The sequence below is a fragment of the Anas platyrhynchos genome, chromosome 1 (assembly GCF_047663525.1).
Source record: "Anas platyrhynchos isolate ZD024472 breed Pekin duck chromosome 1, IASCAAS_PekinDuck_T2T, whole genome shotgun sequence".
Lineage (NCBI taxonomy): Eukaryota > Metazoa > Chordata > Aves > Anseriformes > Anatidae > Anas > Anas platyrhynchos.
In genome coordinates, this window is record NC_092587.1 from 123,111,628 (window position 1) to 123,131,506 (window position 19,879).

At 36.0% G+C, this 19,879-nt stretch overlaps 1 protein-coding gene across 14 annotated transcripts in view; it reads right to left on the reverse strand.

Moving 5' to 3' along the window:
- The window catches only part of CASK (calcium/calmodulin dependent serine protein kinase), a 220,612-nt gene that overhangs the window by 3,209 nt on the left and 197,524 nt on the right, over window positions 1–19,879 (reverse strand). For 10 of the 14 annotated variants that reach the window (XM_038171366.2, XM_038171391.2, XM_038171375.2 and 7 more), the window contains 6 exons: window positions 17,055–17,251; window positions 15,665–15,780; window positions 10,801–10,881; window positions 10,632–10,712; window positions 7,474–7,676; window positions 4,357–4,440 (listed from right to left, as the gene is read on the reverse strand). In XM_038171366.2, coding sequence (XP_038027294.1) covers window positions 4,357–4,440; window positions 7,474–7,676; window positions 10,632–10,712; window positions 10,801–10,881; window positions 15,665–15,780; window positions 17,055–17,251 — 762 coding nt within the window. The remainder of the gene's footprint in view (window positions 1–4,356; window positions 4,441–7,473; window positions 7,677–10,631; window positions 10,713–10,800; window positions 10,882–15,664; window positions 15,781–17,054; window positions 17,252–19,879) is intronic. The other 4 variants (XM_072027795.1, XM_072027786.1, XM_072027779.1 and 1 more) reach the window with 1 other exon arrangement.

Consider the following 19,879-nt stretch of genomic DNA (forward strand, 5'->3'; position numbering starts at 1 on the left):
CTGATCTAATTAAGATCAATTTTATATTTAAGGCCAGTCTTAGCAAAATCATACTGTATCTTTAGATGAGTTTTAACCTCATGGCACAAGACTAATGCTAGCTGAAAAATACACACAAAACCTTAAAGCTGTTAATTCACATGCAGCTTTTTAACTGTTATTCAGGTCTCACATATCTTTGCCATGTATGAGGGTGAACTTTTCTCACTGAAGTGTCTATTTTACTGTGACTGACAGAATAAAAATCTGAAAAACGTACAGCTCATCTTAAAAAAAACACACCACAAACGGGTAGATAAGAATGAATGAAAAAACCCTTCCAAATATTAATATTTACCTTGTACACATGTATGTCACAAAACCAAAAGTTTTAAAAACACATTAGATTTTAATATTTTTCTGACTTAGCTGCTCCTAGGTCTAACTCTACTGGAACTGAAGTGGGTTCTGTTTGGGAATACCTGAACATCCTAGACCACTAGAAATGTAAGATGCTACTTCTTTCATATACTTTCAGGGGCAGTAAAAGGTTGGGATAGGCCATTGCAGCAACTTTCAAATAGATGCAAAGTTTCTCAAATTTGTGGGAAAAAGACAGATTACAGTTCTTGTTCTTTATTTTAAACTGAGGCCAAATGTTACCTGTGTTTGTGATAAAGTATCTGTTGATACATTCAATACGGTGTCAAGAGTTGGCTAGGTGTTTCTTGTGTGTCTGTGTTAAAGGCCAAAATTTGTCTTTGAAACTAACACTTCCTCAACATTTTGCTGTAAGTTCTTCTCAATTTCCTTAAAATTTCTTAATTAAATCTTGAACAGTGAAGATTGCAGAATATTCTCAAGAAGAATATTCTCCAGCAGCTGTGTTCTCAATAGTGTCAAGAAATAAGATATTTATCCATGTGTTCTAATAGCTGAAGACAGACAAATGCATGACTTCATTCATTTCATATTTGGGAGCAAAACATGTCTCTTCTTCTTCCTCAGCTCTCATGTAACAGGTATTCTATGTAGGTCTAGTTGCAGTGTGTCCATTATGTGGAACAGACTTCTCTTTCCTATACTAGCATTCATAGTCTCTTTTTCTAATCTTATTTCAATCTCCACCAAACCTGAGATGGAAAGGAGTGAAAAACACCTTTCATCCATGAAATCTCTCCCACATGCATAATGGCCACCGCTGATGTCTTCAGTCTCTTTCATCTCTGAGATCTCTGAGGGTTTTTTTTTTTTCCTTGAAGTATATAGGCCAATAGCTGCCACTTGTGACAGTCAAAGCACAGACTAACAAATTACTAGTATTTCTTTTTGAGGCTACGAACAACTTAAAAAGATACCAATCAGGCCTTTGCCAATTTTGTTCCAAGAGAAAAAAAAATCTCAATTTAAACAGCTGATGGACTGCAAACACCTTAAGAAAAATTCCTTTTAGTCTTTCCCTGTATAAAAGGAGGAAACATAGCTATAAGGGAGAAAGAAGTTACACATTGCTCAGTGAAGATTTAGATCTACAAAATAGAGCCTGTCAACACCTCTTTGCTGCTGAATGGGCAATGGGAGATAGAAAACACCCACAGGAGAGAGGAACTATTCCACTGTTCCCTGATATGCACTCTCCTCTCTCTTTGTTACCATGCTAATAACCTGATTTAAGTTTTCTTAGGGATGAGACAGCAGGGTACACTCTTGGAGATTTCCTATATGTTTTAAATTGGTTTTGTGCTTTGTAGAAGTGGTCATAGTGCACTGCTATATATTAAGTCAGGAAGCATAACATTTTGTCTCCTACCTTACTGTGTGACCCTTGTTCCTCTTCACTGTTTTTTTACTATGAAGTTCATAGATACAGCTTTGAGTGGAAATTTTACTCTCTAGTTTCTTTTTACTAGCAAATAATCCTTACTTGTATCATAGCACTGATATCTAAAGCCTTTATTATATTAAATTGTTATTCCAATGACAAAAAGTAATGTTGAATGGGAACAAGCAGATCTACATTCTAAAACTACTAAAATAACCAGAACTACCATTTTCAGCCCCTAGCTGGTACTTACAGGCAATTTTCTGCACCATTTTGGCAGCTATATACAATTAGTACGAGTGCAGGAAAATGAAAAGAAAAGCAAAGATGAAATTCAAGAAAGCATAAGGGAAAAAAAGGACAGTCAATTACAAAAGTGTTCTCAAAAGACGTATGTAAAATAAACAAAGCAGGATAAGATGATAGACAGGGACAATCATTATGCATATGAAGCTTTCAAAAAGTAAGAATGAATGGGGAAATACGAAACACATACTTTAGAATCCTGTTTGCTGCCTTACAGGCTGGTAATACACAGACATAACTTGCATATCTCTCTTCACGCAGCAGAGTAAATCTTGGAAAATATGACTGTATTCGGGTAAGTTCTGTTGCTGCTACTACTATTTCCTGCCTCTCTTTAAGTTTAATTGGTTCATTAATTAGGTTGTTTTTTCAAGTGTGGCCCCAGTTCACCAGTTCTGAACTGAGTGCCCGAGTGAATCCCTATGTACAGAAACACTTTGGTCACAAGAACTTAAAATAAAGACAGTCTTACAGTATGAATTCAAATATTTAGAATGTAGTATCTTGCTTCTATTAATATTTATTTGCCATGAACACGTATTTCCCCACCACTACTATAAAAGGTGCATTTCTATCCTCTTCCCAGTATACCATAGAAAACCTCTTCTCCCTCGTTAACTCTCCCAAATTTCTCTGTATTGTACCTTATAGCTAGTGGATGAAAAGCTATGTACCACTGGCAAATCAGCGAGGCCAAGGACAACCATTTGAGAACTGAAACATAGGTACAAAGCAACAAAACCAGGTAATTACATGACCAGAATACCTGGTCTCCTTGGCATTACTGTAAGTGCAATGATTATCTGACACATCTTAAGAACGTTTTTTTATTTTTACATGATGCTATGCCATTTGCTTGCACAAAGACAAATTCAGTGTAGAATATAAATTTTTAATGTTTTTGCAAGATCCTACTGATTTATACCATATGCCAACACCAGCAGTTAGACAAGCTAACTTCACCAGTGTCACTGATTTTGACATCCTGAGACAGTTTATACACTTGTGGCACTTATCAGTTATAGTATGGGTCCTTAAGACGCTGTAAAATGACATAACTTACTGCTGTGGAAGTGAAAAGATGGGAGGGGGAAGAAGGATCTCTTCTTGGCTATATGGTTTCACTGTTTGTTCTGGTATTGGCCATTGTCAGAGCCTTTGTGAGATGCTTGAAAACTGACAAAAATCCAATGTAGAGCTACAGTAGCTCACTGAAGGGTCTGGTAAGTGCCATGGCCCATGCATGGGCAGTACATGTCCAGAAGCAAGCTAGAGAGAACAGCAACAGTGAACTAGGAGAACACCTCAGCTGCCAGTAAAACTGCAGCTTGAGGCTGGTATTTTTCACTCTGCTTACAATTTTAATAATCATTCAGGGTATTTGCACTTAAATACATTTGTCTTCTTCCTTATTTTCCTGCAAGCCTCTGCAGTGATGTCGTAGTTTCATATCTGTGCTACTATAATTAAATTTCTATAGAAACATACCAGCTGTAGAGACAGGGCTTCTGACTTCATTTTTGCATAAGGAAGGCACATTTAGGAGACTTGGAACAGATTTATGGTCAAATCCAATTAATTAAATACCTTAGTGTTGTGTTAGGGTTTAAAAAAGGCTGAGCAGATAAAGTGTTTGTATAAATACTATTTGTCCTGTTGTGAGCTAAATGCAGAATTGCTTGATAGCCTCTGAAATGAGTAGCACCTTGCAGAGTGGCAACTCTATGAAGTAGGAAATTCAGGGTGTGGATCTGCATGAATACTCAACTTAATTCCACAAGCAATTACCCCTTTGGTCAAAGCTTATGTCCAATTCTTAGAGGTTTTTTTTTCTTTTTTAAATTAATAAGCCTATTTCTGATATATATTTGTGCATAACAAATACTACAGGATAAAGGTGGGATCACAGTGCAGTTATGCATACCCATTTCTTCAGTCAGGCCATCTATAGTCTATCTAGTGCTATAACTCAGAATTGAGTAATTTTGCTAACTGAGAAATTTGTGCTAATGATTAGTCAAAGATTTGAAAATGTATCTGTGAGGTAGGGCAGGGAATGAAATAAAAATGCATACTTTTAGAATATGTCATGTGGATCCTTTGACTTTAGTCAACTCAATAATGCTTCTATCCAACTGTCCTTTTGATTCTCCACTTACAGACAAGGAAATGCTAGACTCTTATCTGCATCTCTGAATCCCATCCTTAATTTTGCCTCTCATAAGACATTAGATTGTAATATGGCATACCTCATTAATGCCTGGGGTAATCGTAGGTGCAGCAATAAAAACAACAAAAGGAGCAAACTCTGCAGTTCTCAGGACCTTCAATGCCTAGGTTAAACAAATAAAAATAAAGTCAGATACATTAGAAGAATCCCCCACCAATCACTGTGAAAAACGTTTAGTCACATAAGCAGAAAATAGAAAATTATGACTTATAATTGCTGGCATTTATTTTTCATTAATCTCGAGTCAAGACCTTAGTAATATAGACACTTTTTGTTTCATTTTGAATTTTTTGATACTCAAACTGTACATTTATCACTAATTAAAGTGATTTTTTTGAGACAATAAAATCTTCTGGATTTTCAGAGAGGTTCTTCACATAGTTTCAAGGAGTGCAGAGCTGTATTTACATTTTAAGCTGGATAGTTAAGACCAGGTTAATAAAACACAACAGCGATGCCATAAATAGGTAAAAAAAGCAAACTGTATTTTAGAATAAATAATAAGTAGAATATCATTCTTAGTCTGACTTGTTATACAAACCAACACTTCTTCTCATTTTCTGAATCAAATGAAAATGTGAGGCAAGATGTTTTAGTAGCAATAATAGCAAGTATAGCATTAATGCAGTAAATGCAGCACTGTGCCCTTGAACTGAATCTATGCAAAAGATGAGTGTTCTTACTAAAAAACTGAACGTCATCATAATCTACTGTGTGACACACACAGCTGCTGTAAGTGAAGTTTGTTTCAGATCCAAGCTATCAACTGAAGTGTAGGATAGTAAGTAAACATACCTCAGCTCAACTCAAATACGCGGACAAGAAAGTAAGACTACTAAGGGTTGTTTTTTTCTTTTTTCTTCCTTAAAAGCAATCCATCCCTTTTTGCAACCTAAATAGATTTTAATCTCTGCTCCTTGAAACCCATCTGTATATATACAATATATGTCAAGCTCTTCTAAACAAAAGAGAAACCCCATATTGTCAAACTCAAGGAGACTCACAAAACTAGTAAGAAGTGGTGTAAGATAACTAACTGATAATAGGTCCGTAGACAGGCTGTCCTAAAAGAGCTGAGATAGATGCATGAGGAAGCTGGTTAAGAAAGAGGCTGGCTAAACACATGCTGGAGGACGTGCAGGAAAGGCAGCTGTTACCAAATGTAAATACACTCTAATCAATATTAAAATGGCTTCTGAGAATTGTAATGCTTCTGACCAAACCAAGTTGAAAAGGTTTCTCAAGAGAGCTTACTTTTAACAGCTGCTTCATTTGAACTGGCTATAACTGCTGCTTTCTCCCAAAGCAGTTAAATGTGAGATTTTATTTTCAGAACAGTACTATAGCTGTGCCAAATTTAGTCAGGTATCTTATTTCTATTATGAAGTTCTTAAAAAAATGAATTTTTTAAATCAAAGAAGAATGTAGCATTCAAATTTAAATACTTAACACTGATCACAATTTAATTTCTTCCTCCCATTTCCTTCAATCTGCTAGAACAATATAAACATCAAACCTGTCCATATTCATGTAGTTCCCCTTAACAAAATATATAAACACGTTCCTATGAACTGAAAGTCATGACTACATAGATGTTTCAAGGGAAATGTGCCAGAATTTTCCACTGAAGATTTTATATAATGAATGAACAAACTATTCTCATTTCTTGAGAGCCTAAATTTTCTATCCTGCCCTCTTCTGCAAAGTATAATACCGTAACACAGAAAGGAGTTCATAAAGTAATGACACTGATCTGGTCATTGTGTAAACAGGATCAGTACCTGTAACTGACCACAAATGTTCCTGACATGGCTTGACAGTGGTATTGGAATCGAGTTAGTTAGGATCGAGACTGCTCTCCAAAACAGCATCAGAGAGAAATTTTAGAACGTACTGAAACAAATTGTCATTGATTGTTTTGTTTTTTTTGACTGTATTGATTGTTTGCAGATGACACCAAGCTGAGTGGTGCAGTTGATACACCAGAAGGAAGGGATGCCACCCAAAGCGACCTGGACAAGTTTGAGAAGTGGACCCACGTGAACCGAATGAGGTTCAACAAGTCCAAATGCAAGGTGCTGCACCTGGGCCAGGGTGATCCTGGACATGAGTACAGACTGGGATAACTCACTGAGAGCAGCCCTGCAGAGAAGGACTTGGGGGTTCTGGTGGATGAAAAGCTTGATATGAGCCATCAGTGTGCACTTGCAGCCCAGAAGGCCAACTGCATCCTGGGCTGCACCAACAGAGGGGTGGCCCTCAGGTCAAGGGAGGTGATTGTCCCCTTCTGCTCTGCCCTTTTGAGACTCCACCTGGAGTGCTGCATCCAGGTCTGGGGCCCCCAGCACCAGAAGGACGTTGATCTGTTAGAGTGGGACCAGAGGAGGGCCACAAAGATGATCAGAGGGCTGGAGCACCTCTCCTGTGAAGAAAGGCTGAGAGAGCTGAGAATGTTCAACCTAAAGAAGAGGAGGCTTCGGGGAGATCTTATTGCAACTTTTCAGTACTTAAAGGATGATTATAAAAAGATGGTGAACAACTTTTTGCTCAATCAGATAATGACAGGATAAGGGGAATGGTTTTAAATTAGAAGAAGGGAGTTTTAGATTAGAGGTTAGGAGGAAATTCTTTACTGTGAGGGTGGTGAGGCATTGGAACAGGTTGCCCAGAGAGGCTGTGGATGCCCCATCCCTGGAGGTGTTCAAGGCCAGGTTGAATGAGGCCCTGGGCAACCTAGTGGGTGGCGTCCCTTCCCATGGCAAGGAGTTGGAACAAGATGGTCTTTAAAGTCCTTTCCAACCTGAGCCATCCTATGATTCCCTAGTATGGTAATGACAATCAATTATTTTTGATACATTTCACTGGACATGAGGCTAAAATATTACAAATTTACACAGTAAACAGATTTTCACACTATAGTGGTTGCATACCACTATGAACAAACTATGAGTTAGATTCTGCAGTATGTTCTTCTAACCAAATGATTAGCAGAAATCTACTTCATAGATTGATACTTTGATGTTCCAGGGACTTCTGTCTGTACATATTACTGTATGCACTGCTTTACAATATTGATAAAAGTAGCTGTCAATAAGGTTGAAGGATTTGTGATGAGTCCCATTTTCATATAAGTTACCTGAGGTTCTACATCAAGTATTGCAATTAGTCCCTGCTCATGGATCTTTCGTATTGTTTCCAGTTTTGTCCCATACATTGCATCCTCATGGCTGCCATATTCCAAATATTCATTGTTTGATATATCCTGCATCATTTGGTCATGCGATACAAAGTAGTAATTCTTTCCATTTTCTTCATCTTTCTTTGGAGGTCGGGTTGTGTCTGAAAATATAAAAAAATATTTTTAATGCAAAAAAAAATACTAGGCTTACATAGAACATTTTGATTGTAATTTAACAGATTATCATTTGGTGATTAAGCATTGATAAACCACATAGAACAATGAAGTGTGAGCTGGGGGGATGCAGAATGATACTGGGGGGCATGTTCGGAAAAGCAGGAGATTAAAGGATGTAGAAAAGACAAAAACCAAAAAGTTAGGGGAAGAACAGAGGGGCATAATTAACCTTTATTTGGTCAAGACTATAAGACTCTATCAGCTGCTTTTAAGAGCAATACCTTTGCTGCAGAAAAGGCAAACAGTATCCTGGGCTGCAGTAGGCAAAGTATTTCCAGGAGAGGGAAGGAAGTGATCCTTCCCCTCTAACTGAGCGCTGGCAAGGCCAAACCTGGAGTGCTGGGTCCAGTTCTGGGCTCCTCAGTACAAGACAGGCATGGCCATACTGGAGAGAGTCCAGTGAAGGGGCACTAAGGAACTGAATCATCTCTTCTGTAAGGGAAGGCTGAAAGACCTGGGCTTGTTCAGCCTGGAGAAGAGAAGGCTTGGGGGTTCTCATCAGTGAGCTCAGATATCAAAGGGGAAGGTGACACAGTGACAGAACAAGAGGCAATGGGCATAAACTGGAACACAAGAAGGCTCTGTCTGAACATCACGAAGCACTTCTTTACTGTGTGGGTGACAAGAGTAGTGGCACAGGTTGCCTAAAGTGGTTGTGGAGTCTCTCTCCTTGGAGATCCTTCAAAAGCCATCTGGACATGGTTTTGGGCAGCCTCCCTGGGCTGTCCCTGCTTGATCAGAGGGTTGGAGCAGGTGACCTCCAGATATAGAGACCTCAAACATTCTGTGATTCTGTAGGCCATCTGCTCCTCTTTTCCCCACAGGCACACTTACAGCCACTTGCCTCTCCTAATATTCTCTGACAAAGTGATTTCCTTTCATGTTTTTCCACTGTCACATTTATGCTGGTGACATCACTTTTGAAACACCACATCTCTTCACAATCTAATCTCATATGACTCAACAGCCTTATCATAATTTCAGCCAAGGTGTCCAAAAATTGAACTAATGTTCCATTATTAAATATGTCTATTACGATTTTATGGATTAGATAGCAATGTTAGTGTAATTGAAGATAAAATTTCTATAGAAACATTAGTATTATAGATCACAGTTATTTTAAGGAATTCAAGAACAATGGATTATAGAAAACCTATAATATCACTATAATACTCAATGCTGTCATAGGTCTACTGGAATTACTGTACTCTCCTAAATTTCCCCCCAAATACTCTTCTTTTGTAAAAACATTTCTGTATTTTTTTTTTCACTTATGTGGTTTTCTTCTTCTGAATGTGAATTCTTAAGTCTTAAAAGTAGGTGAGAGCCTGACTGCTTGTGGTCAAGAGACAAAAGCTGCAAATGCATTGCTTCTGCAAACCTATGTGGTAAGAAACCTGGCCTACTAATCCATTTAATTAACTACCACTGTGTGTGACATAACCTTTTGACCTTTAAGATCAAGTTTTCAGTAAAAAAAAACAACAAAAAGCATAAAGCATGACATGGAACTCTACACCCAACTTGAAGCCTGTCTTAGAAGCTACCTATGCTCACCATGATTTTTCTGAAAGAATAGAGAAAATGAAGTAAAAATTCATCTCTGAGAGTTTGAGAGAATAATTTCAATTACCTAGAGTCAGCTGAAATATAGGTCAGGTTTCCCTAATACTTAAAGTGTGTGGTACATTTCACATGATTTATTTCAGATACCTAAAATAAGGGATTAACTTAGGTCCCTAAACACCAGAATAAAATACTATATTAAATGTCCTAAATCTGCCTTAAATTAGATACATCTATATAGTCTGATCAGATATGACACAAGAGTTGACGGAGACCACTGTTCCTCTGGAGTAGGGCTGCAGGTTAAATGATGTCTAAAACACGTATCTAAACATAATACTGATGCTTAAGCACCTAAAATGCATCCTGAGTCCTGGTCTAGCCTTTTCAGTTTTCTTATATAATCAGAGATGCAATTTACATGCTTCCACAAAGCAGGAACCTAATGCAGACAATCTAAGGTATGGTCTTCATGGTATAGGTAAGAAAATAACTAGTTCAGCTTCTACCTCGTCAGGGCAATACACTTATTACTTTAGTTCTTTGTAATGAAGAATATATCTCCTGGGTTCTTATAGTTTCTATAGTTTCTGAAGTCAGCCTGAAGCAGACTGGACAGATTTAGCTGATGGGTGGTCTTGTTTCAGAATGCCTATGCTTGAGGAAAAAAGGTGCATCTCCAACAAACCATGCAGTAGGATATGCAGTTCCTGCCATGGTACTGGTGGACATTGTTGTTAAGGGAAAACATCCCTATTGTCTCTTGGCAACAACCCGTTTGGTGAGCTGTTAAGTTAATTACATTTTATTTTTCTTACTGTCATCTCTGGAAATTTCAGAATTATTTTAATATACTACCAGTCCTCAAGGCTAGGCTGTGAAAAGTAATTAAAGATAGATAAGGTAGACACTAAAAATTTCCTCTAAATCTAGTTTATTTTTCTTCTCATGGGAATTATACAGTTTTTAATCTCATGGCTATTTCAGCCTTAAATAAGCTGTTAATGTAAAATTAGCACAGAAAAATGTAAAATGTTTTAGTCTTCCTTCTAAGTTAGCAAATGTTTTGGGTAGAGAAAAATAGACTTAAGTGTTATGAATGCTAAGAAACATTCAGTGTAGAAGTGGTATTACTTACTACCCCTCCCCCTGACAAAACAAAACAAGAAAAATATCCAATCTTATCACAGTTCATCTATCTTTAACAGAAGATTAATCTCAGTAGAAATGAACATATGTATGATGTACTACAATGGGTACATGACAAGGACGCTATGTATAATTTTTGCATAACATTGAACATTGCTACTTACGAGGAATGGGGTAAGCAAATCTGTCCGGGTGTTTTGTGATGAGTGTGTTTTTTATGTGTCGTCTTCCAACACCATGTGCACCTAATCCACAACACAAAAATTAATTATACATTTTCTACCATGACAGGTTCAAAACTATGCTGTTATATTCAGAATAATTCAAAATTACCTAGTAAGACTAGTGTTTTCCTTTTGAATGCTGGCAGTTTTACTACTTCTTCATATGTGACGAGATCTAATTGATCAAACACTAAAACAGAAAAGAGACCCCCAGAGGGATAAGAAAAAAAGGCATATTAAGGGTGATAACTAATTGTGCTACAAATGATCATTTTAGCAAGTGTTAGATTTACAATACAAAGTAATGTGTTATGGAAAATAAAACAATTTCATTACGCAATTTTAAGAAAAGTGTTCATTAAAAAAACTGTTAAAAAGCAGTAACACAGCTACTGAAATGCTCAGCAAAATTTGCATGTCCTTTCATGCAGTATTCAGCAGACCACAAAAATCAGCTAAAATGGCATGCCATTCATGTTTGCATTCCTAAGAAATAGCAATACTAAAGAAAAATCTGTAGACAGTGACCAACATGAATAACAATATGAGAACATCTATTTACACTAAGGATAGGGATATTTTCATAATCATGTTTAACAAGAACTTTGAGAAATGCATAGAAAATACAGTGAATTCTTTGTGGTATTTCTTCAAAACAGCGACCACATTAATTGTAATTAGAGTTCTCTTTAAACAGACGTGCTAGTTAAACTGACATGCTTTTAAAACTTGTGACAGAATGAAAAATCTTAACAAAAAGTGATGGCATTACATAAAAGAACCTCCACCATATTTAGGGAAAAATTGTAAAAGTATTATTTCAGAAAAAAATTCAACTGCAGTGAATGAATTTCATCTGCCTATCAATCTATTGTCAATTGCCAAGGTTTGTAATGATTGACAAATCAAGTTTTGTTCATTAAAAACAACTTCTTACTCTGCCCAATAACACAACAATTGTGCCTATTTTTGAAGAATTCTAATGAATAAACCAGGAGACAGCTAAGTGTATTTTTAAAGATTACAGCAACGAGCAACTGTGAACAGAATAACTAGCAAGAGTCTTCAGTTCTGTATTTGTGCATGCTGTGAAAAGAAGGGAGGAGAGACTGCATCTGAACTATGACATCTGTGAGTGTTTCCAAGTCCTAAGGTGGTGTATTCACCTGAACAATATCCTGTCCGTCTTTTAAGGAAGAATCTAGATATATGGAATATCTCTTCACTCCCTGTCCCAAACCCCTTAGGGTAAGAAGGCAAGGGCAGGGGCTTTAGTTCGCTTGCTCCAGAAGTTGCCAACCACCAAGAGCAGGTGACATTCAGACTTGGGCCTACCAGAAAGCACATGTTCTTTGTACTAAAGTCTCAGTCAAAGCAGCAAAGGGTTTACTTAATATATTTCTTGTTATAGGGCAGATTTTAAAATTCAATGGCAGTGTTTTTACCCCATAGAAAAAGTACAACTAATTTAATTTGGTCAAACTACAACTTAGTCAACTGACCTACTCAACTTTTTAAGGCCTATGTAAAGATTTGGATTTGAAAACTTCCTAAGTCCATTTGAAGCATTTTGAATTTTATCATGAAGAAAAATCTCTTTCAACCTTTCCCCAAATATTACAGGGTAATACAAGCAAGAAGTTAGTAATATTCTTTTCCACAATCCTACAAACACGGAATTATTCATTTTTACAACTTTGCATAATTTAAATGAACTATTATTTCATTTCATAGCAGGAATATCTAAAGATCTACAACACGTTAAACAGTTTTACCATTCTAACCATTGTAGTATTACCACTCTGAAGATGTACTGGGAAAAATATCTTTCCCCATTAAAAATAAGAATAAAAAAAAATCAGTCCTTTATTTTCTTCTTGAACAAAACCACATTATGTTAGATACATACACACAATGGGAGCGAACAACAGAAATGATACATATTAATGCCTTCATCACAAATTAGTAGCATGGAGAAGATATGTCTCAGTCTACATGGAATTACCTAATGATTGTAGGGTTTTCAAACACAAAGGGGTAATGATTATTTTTTAAATATACACAAGATATGAGGAATACAGGACACATTTAAAGACTGAACTTTCAATGCTTCTGTGTTACTAGCTAATAAAGAAAAGGAGTTCTTGAAAGGAAACAGTAAGAAGCAAATAAAGAGGCATTGTCACTTGACAGGTTACTTACATGCACAGAGGCCATTGGGAGTAAGACAGCATGAAAAATGTACAGGGGTCATTGAGATATGGCTTGTAATATATTAGTAAAATAAAAAGTATATGCACAAAATAAACTTTACCATGCAATAGTCTAAACACAAGGCAAATAAATCACATTAAGAAATGATAAACATAGTTTATAAAAGCTTGGCAATTTTCTACATTATGCATAATATGAAGCACAGTTCTAGTGTTCTGGAGAGTGTTCTCTTATGGAGTCCTGCATCAAAATTTCAGTAAAGTAAATAAAAAAAAAAAAAAAAAGTTATCACTGCAGCATATCTCTAGAGCATTTATCATACATGTCAGTGAATCTAATACTCAAAAAAACTTTTTTTTTTTTTTTTTTCCTGTGGGCTTTAGTTCCAAATAGACTTCACTATGATAAGATGTATGACTGTGAAGATGTCTCTTGAAGGACAAAATATTTTAATATCAAGTATGGAGGAAAGAAAAGTGTGATGGTCAATTTTTCTTGCAAAGGAGAATATCTTTGCTTTTATTTATAAAAAGTAATGGAAATATTCTCCTTTTGACTCCATAAACTATGTCTGATTGGCAGAATAATCAAATTTCTAGTTCCAGTAATATCCCAACATACTACAACAAAATCTTAGCTCTCCTAAGTTATTAGCTAGACCCACGCACTGATCTTAGTTGACTCTGAATTGTTTTAGTAGCTCATTTCCCAGCACCCCTGTTCAGTCTGTTCCCTGAGATAGAAGTAACAGAAAAGTCCAAATAGATTGCATAGTGCTAAATGATTTAACTTTATACTAAGCTATAAGAGAAAAAAAACTCTACTTTCTTCTATGAGCCAGATTATGACATCTGGATTAGACTTCTCACTTCCAAATTCAGTATACTTATTTTGGATAGAACGGGAGATGTTTTTAATTCTGAGACAGACACACTAGAAACCTGCAAAAAGCAGTGTTGTAATATTTCTGATTAACAACACCATTCGTTATACAGTATTTTAGAGAAGGAAAATTCAGTACTATCTTAGTTAAACTTAACAAATACATAATAGCATCACAGCATTTCAGCGAACCTCTTAATATCCTACATTTTTCTTCATTCCCTGGACTATTACTGGCATCACCTTTATTACCTGAAGGACACCATGATCAATACACATTTCTGAGAGAAATACTGATTCCAGTTTGTGCTTTTGTTAAATGTTTGACTTCTTAGGGGGAAGGGGAAGTGTCAGATTATATTTTGAAAAGAATAATTTTTTATGTTAATATTTCTAATTTTTGGTAAACCTTGTACTTTGATGACAAATGTCTACAAGTATTGGCAGTGGCAAGCACTAAGGTGGTCAAATCGTGCAACCAAAGTGCTGTCAACCTTCTCCAAAATGTCCCCCCTAAATCAAGACGGGGAAGTTTAGGTTACCTTTCTTTGACAGGGATTTGATTGATACAAGGTATTCAGGAGCAAAACTAGCTCATTGCATTGTCTGCTTCTTCCCTGACCATCCTCTTTCCTTTGCTTATTCCTCTGTAGTGTGCCATGCTTAGTCACACTGACATTACTAACTATGTAGTTGCGCTGTGAACCATACTAAGAAATTTATCTGTCCTAAAGAAAAAAAGTGTTTTTTGTTGGGTTGTTCTTCAGTTAGTCCTGTTGACAGCACAGCCATGCAAAGTTATACTGGCGCAACCGAAGGGAGCAGCATGCTGTGAAAATGTATGCTGGGCGCAATTAGTGATACTTTAAAGCCGATATTCTCAAAGAGTTCAGGTGGCAAAATCTAGTTTATTCTCAACAGTTTTTATTAAGGTCATAATTAGTAAAACGTGGTTTAGTGTTACTGCAGTGAAGTGGAAGCATTAGAACAACTGGAATGGCAAACCAGCAAAAGAAAGGAAACAAGTTAAAGCTTTCATTTAGAGAAAATACAATACAATACAGGTTTCAGGCTAACAAGTAACTTTGTATTTAACTGTGAACATCTTAAATGTGGCTGTGAGTTAAGGAGTATAAATGATAATTATTGTTCCTTGACTTTCTTAGACTTTATTTTCAAATGGCTTTTAACTTAACGCAGGTTCTGTAGTACTGATGTATTATCAACTGTGATACTCCACAAAGATTGTACAGATAAAGAGAAATGCAAAATACAGACTTGTATTATTTTCAAAACAAATAAATTTTTCATCAGTCTAGATAGAAATCCAAATCTCAGGATTCAGGCAGAAATCACTGCAAAGAGAAAAACTTCCACAGTTTGTTCAATCTGGTAGCTGTAAAATAACAGGCTGACTACACTGTGGTTCCTATTACGATTGCAGCTGTAAAGATTTTTTTTTTTTTAAAAAGGCACCTTCATCATGTCTATATATATATAATCTATAACCGTAAACACATACTAACAAGAATGCTACTGAACAGTCTTCTGTATTGGACAGTACAGTACCAGATTGTAAAATTGATATCCTGTTGGTTTCTAGTGCTTTTTTAAATATAACATCCAAGATGATGTAAGTCCATACTAGGATATATTATGATACATTTGTTTTGCTGCAGCTTGCTTCTAACTGATTCAGCTGTATGTTTAAACAGCAACGAACAAGCAGAGTGTTGTTGGCATAACAAAAACTTTATTTGTATTTTTGTAAGTGACTGTTTAGGTTAAAATAACAGTGCCAGCTAAACAATTAATGGAAAGGTTTAGATTGTAAAGATTTTAACCTCTTAAAGATACTTGCATTTTTTTTTTCATACCTGCATTGTGCTTTGCCAAATATTTGTCTTTGTACTGCTTTTTTTTCTTTCCAAACCAAGTACAGCTGGCCTGTTGCTCCTGTTTGGTCTTCTCCATGGCAATACAAGCAACTCGCCTGGCATATGCAGTAGAAAGAAAAATTGTTGTAATAACTGTATTTTTAAAAAGCCATGCATGATGAATTAGAAAAATCAGATTGTTTAATAGCACAAGAGTACAGTAACGCTTTTCCAAACTTTTATTTTTAATGACTTAAACGCACTTATATACGAATATATTTTGATATACAGAATGTTCTTACTGGTAGATCATTAAAGCTCACAGATCAAGGGAGCATGGGAGGGAAGGTAGCTACTGAAATGGTTGTAGACCACTGCAGCAGACTAGACTGGAAGAGCAAAGTCTAGAAAGGCCACTATGGTCTAAAGTTCAGGGCAAATCTTCTTGTGTTGGGGAAATGTCTTGAGGATGACCTTTAGGATGAAGTACTGCATGTGTTCCTACTCTAGTGTATACTAGTGTCTTCCATATGTCAGGGCTTGCAAGGGAGCTCTCGAGATTCAGTGAAATGGCTGTCTGCCTCTGTTTCTCTTCTACCAAAACTTCCCTTAGCCAGTACAGGTGATACAGGTGCTGTTAAACCCTTTACAGCACTCCAATTCCTTATACAGAATATCTGTGAAATATTTTGGGCTGGATTATCCACACTAATAAACTTCCCTGAGTTATGTCTGTTAACATTCATGCTCCAGGACCTGCCTGCCAGAGTTTGTACCGATATATTTAAAACGTTTATGAAGCAGGTTCTGCAGGAGGTTGTTTAAAGGCTCTGCATTGCTTTTGTGGAACTGGGTGCCATTGCTGTTTGTTTTACCTGTTCAGGATTCTCTGCACCATGATTTCTTTCTGCTATTTGGCTTTCACATGAAAAAGGAAAAGGGAAGAAAACCCCCAAATTCCCACAATGATGCTTGACTGCTAGCCACAACCTTATTCCTAAATAACTTGCATGTCAACAGTACCAAAGGCAACAGTGTTTATAGCCTAAAAGAGAAACAGATTTGGCCCCCTTATATAAACAATTTGTATGTAAACTCCAGTCCTGTTTTTCTAAAATATATCAGAAAGCACAAGTTTTAAAGTTACTAAAAGTTATTAAACCATGTACTTATTTTTCTAATATAACATATACGATATTTCAAGCAACTCTTAAGCATATATGAGAAAAATAATCAATGCCACAGAAACAGAGGCAATGTACTTTTTTTTTTTTTTAAAAAAAAAAGGAAAGATTACACAAAAATTAGCTATACAACAACGACAAGCATGAAAGACAAAAATGCAAGCAAACCTAAACTCATTTTTACAGAAAACTGTAAAAAGTCATACCATTCTTGAAGTTCAGGAGAAGGAATAAGACCTGCAGTACCATTTTTGGAGTTCTCCAGTTTACCCTGCCACCAGTTGTGATCGTCTTTGCTAATGATTTGGATAATATCACCAACTCGGAATCTGATGCCAGCTTCTTTGCAAGGAATGAGGTCATCCTTTGCCGGATCATATTCAAATTGTGCTCTGACATATATCTATAAAGAAGAGTTTATAAAAGACACTGCCATATTATTACTGGTACAGTATTAAGAGAAACAGATGAAAACTTGATCTGTGCATGTAGCTACATATACTGCTTGCAACAAGCAAAGGAAGAAACAGAAGGGCAAAAGCATAGTTGAAAATGGAACAGAAAAAAATATCAGCAAACAATGGAGACGTATGATGTTATTTTGAAAGCTCGTGCCTTCTACATACTGTAAAACCTGAACAGCAAAATTGAGCACGTTTGCTTCTGAATACTTTATGTAGATCTATAATAAACTGATAGGATCCTTCAAATCAATATTAACTATTGTAAATCATTATAGACCAAAGGCTTATGACTTGAACTGCACTGCACTTTCCAACTGAAGTTCCATGATATGTCTTAAAATGTGTATGACAAGAAATATTACTTGACCACATAAAGGACTTAGGCTACATTACTTGAAAATTTAGTACCATTTTTTCTTTTGTTTAGATTAAAGAGGAAATCCACTGTTAGGCCTATTACATGTAGTTAGTTGGGTGCAATCTACAAATTCTCTGTATAGGGTTTTCAGTAAAAGTCTAATCCTATATAAATTAATTGTCCCATATAATGACCGGAGTAAGGTATTTTCTAAGCAACATTAACAGAAGAAATTTAGATTTTGACTTCACAATTTAAAACAATATATTAATCCCTGCTTTGCGTGTTAGGGAGGCCCCAGCTCTAGAAAATAAAAATAAAAGCTATCACTAGTTTTCATTGCTAATTACAGCCCTGATGCATCCAAAGATCTAAAAAACAAGATTTAAATGTCATGCCCAAGACGGATAATTGGATAATTTCTGCAGCTTATGAAATTCAAACATCATCCTACAGTGACTCAGACAGCCATGTATACTCTACTGCTGATTTCCTTACTAAGGATGACTAGATTAAAAAAAAAAGCTTTACATTGCACAGTAATATCCTTCATTTAAACTGCAACACTTTTCAACTCTTCTTATAAAGCTGTAGCTATGCAATCTTAGGCACTTAAAAAAGTTTATTTCTGCAGAAATCCAGTCTGCAATCCAACATATGAATAAATTAACTTAAAATGACTAATCACTACTATCGTGTACCTGATGCATTTTTATCTATTTAGAGTTAGCAACTGATGGTAACACCAATGCAGAACTCAACCTGTAATAGCCCTAATCTGACCTTCATTCTGCTGGGTAGGGGGTGTGTGACTTTAGATAAGCAACCCAAGTTCTTTTTTTCACCTGAAAAATAGGATATTTTAAAACCAAGTACTCTTACTTAGTAATTCGCTTACTCTGATGTAGTCAGTATTGAACTATTTCCTTGTTTTACTTTACCCTAACTTAATATAGGTCTAGAAAAGTGACCAGTATTTTTACCATCTAGAAATTTTTCCTTGCTTTTCATGTCCCTGTTGCAGTTTAAGACAGTATCTACAAAATCTACACCCAAAGACAATACTGTCTGTACATGGAACATTATGCACTTCCTTATTTATACCAGTGTATCTATTATCCTTACTGTCTCAAGCTACCAGAAAAAAATATGCTGGGTCAATGGGAAAAGAATCCTGAAATAAAAGGGTAACTATAAATGGTGCAAGAATGAGGGACACTCTGATTCTGGTATTATTCTGATATTTTCTTGAACACACTCTTCTCCTGGGAAAAATACCTCATGAGAGGAAAAACAAAACCTAACACAACAGCTCGGAACATCTGTCACAGAGCCTCTTCAGGACTACATTCACACAGCCTGAAACTTCAGAAGACAACTGAAAGCTGAAAGAACCAAGATGTAAGTTTTAAAAATGGGAAATGAAGCAAGAACAATCTACTCTTGTAATAACCATTCCAGCCAACACAACCAGACAGTAATACAAAAATATTTTCAAAGGCAACAGACTATGAGGTCCATTGACTCTTTTGAATGGAATTGCAAGAATTATTATAAAAAACCCTTTGAGTCCACAGTTAAAGATTCAGAGGCATATTCTGGAAAGGTTAAGCGTAGCAGTTATTGAAGATGAACCATAAATCCTTTGATGCTATGTGTTGGTTTGGAGGCTGCAGTTAAAAAAAAATATCTTAAAATTGCAAAGGAAATCACTGGGTATCATTTGCAGAGACCTTAAGGGCATTCTTGAGGTTCTCTGGATGGAAGACCTTTGGTCTACAAGGACATGTACATTTGTCAGGTTAAAGTTATGAAGCTCAGGATCTGGACTTGTGACTGAAAATATGAGGATATCTTCAGACCTACCAGTGCTTAATAGAAATTGTCCTTACTGTACTTCTTTGAAGAGCTTTGTTAATGTTAATAACTAGTTATAAACCAAATCAAGCTTTAGAAGCTTTATCTATACAATGTTTTAGAGTATTACACACTTGTACTACTAGTCTCCATTTCAGCTAAACTATAATATTTTCATCTAAGATGAAAATCTATACAGGCGACTACTTGACTGCACAACAAGTCTATTAATGCATTCTGAATTAAAACAACATCTCAAGTTAAATTTACAATGAAATGTTACTCTTGCATATGGACACATGAAAAAATGCTATTTTGAATTAGCCACAAACAAATGAGTGAAAAAGAAAAA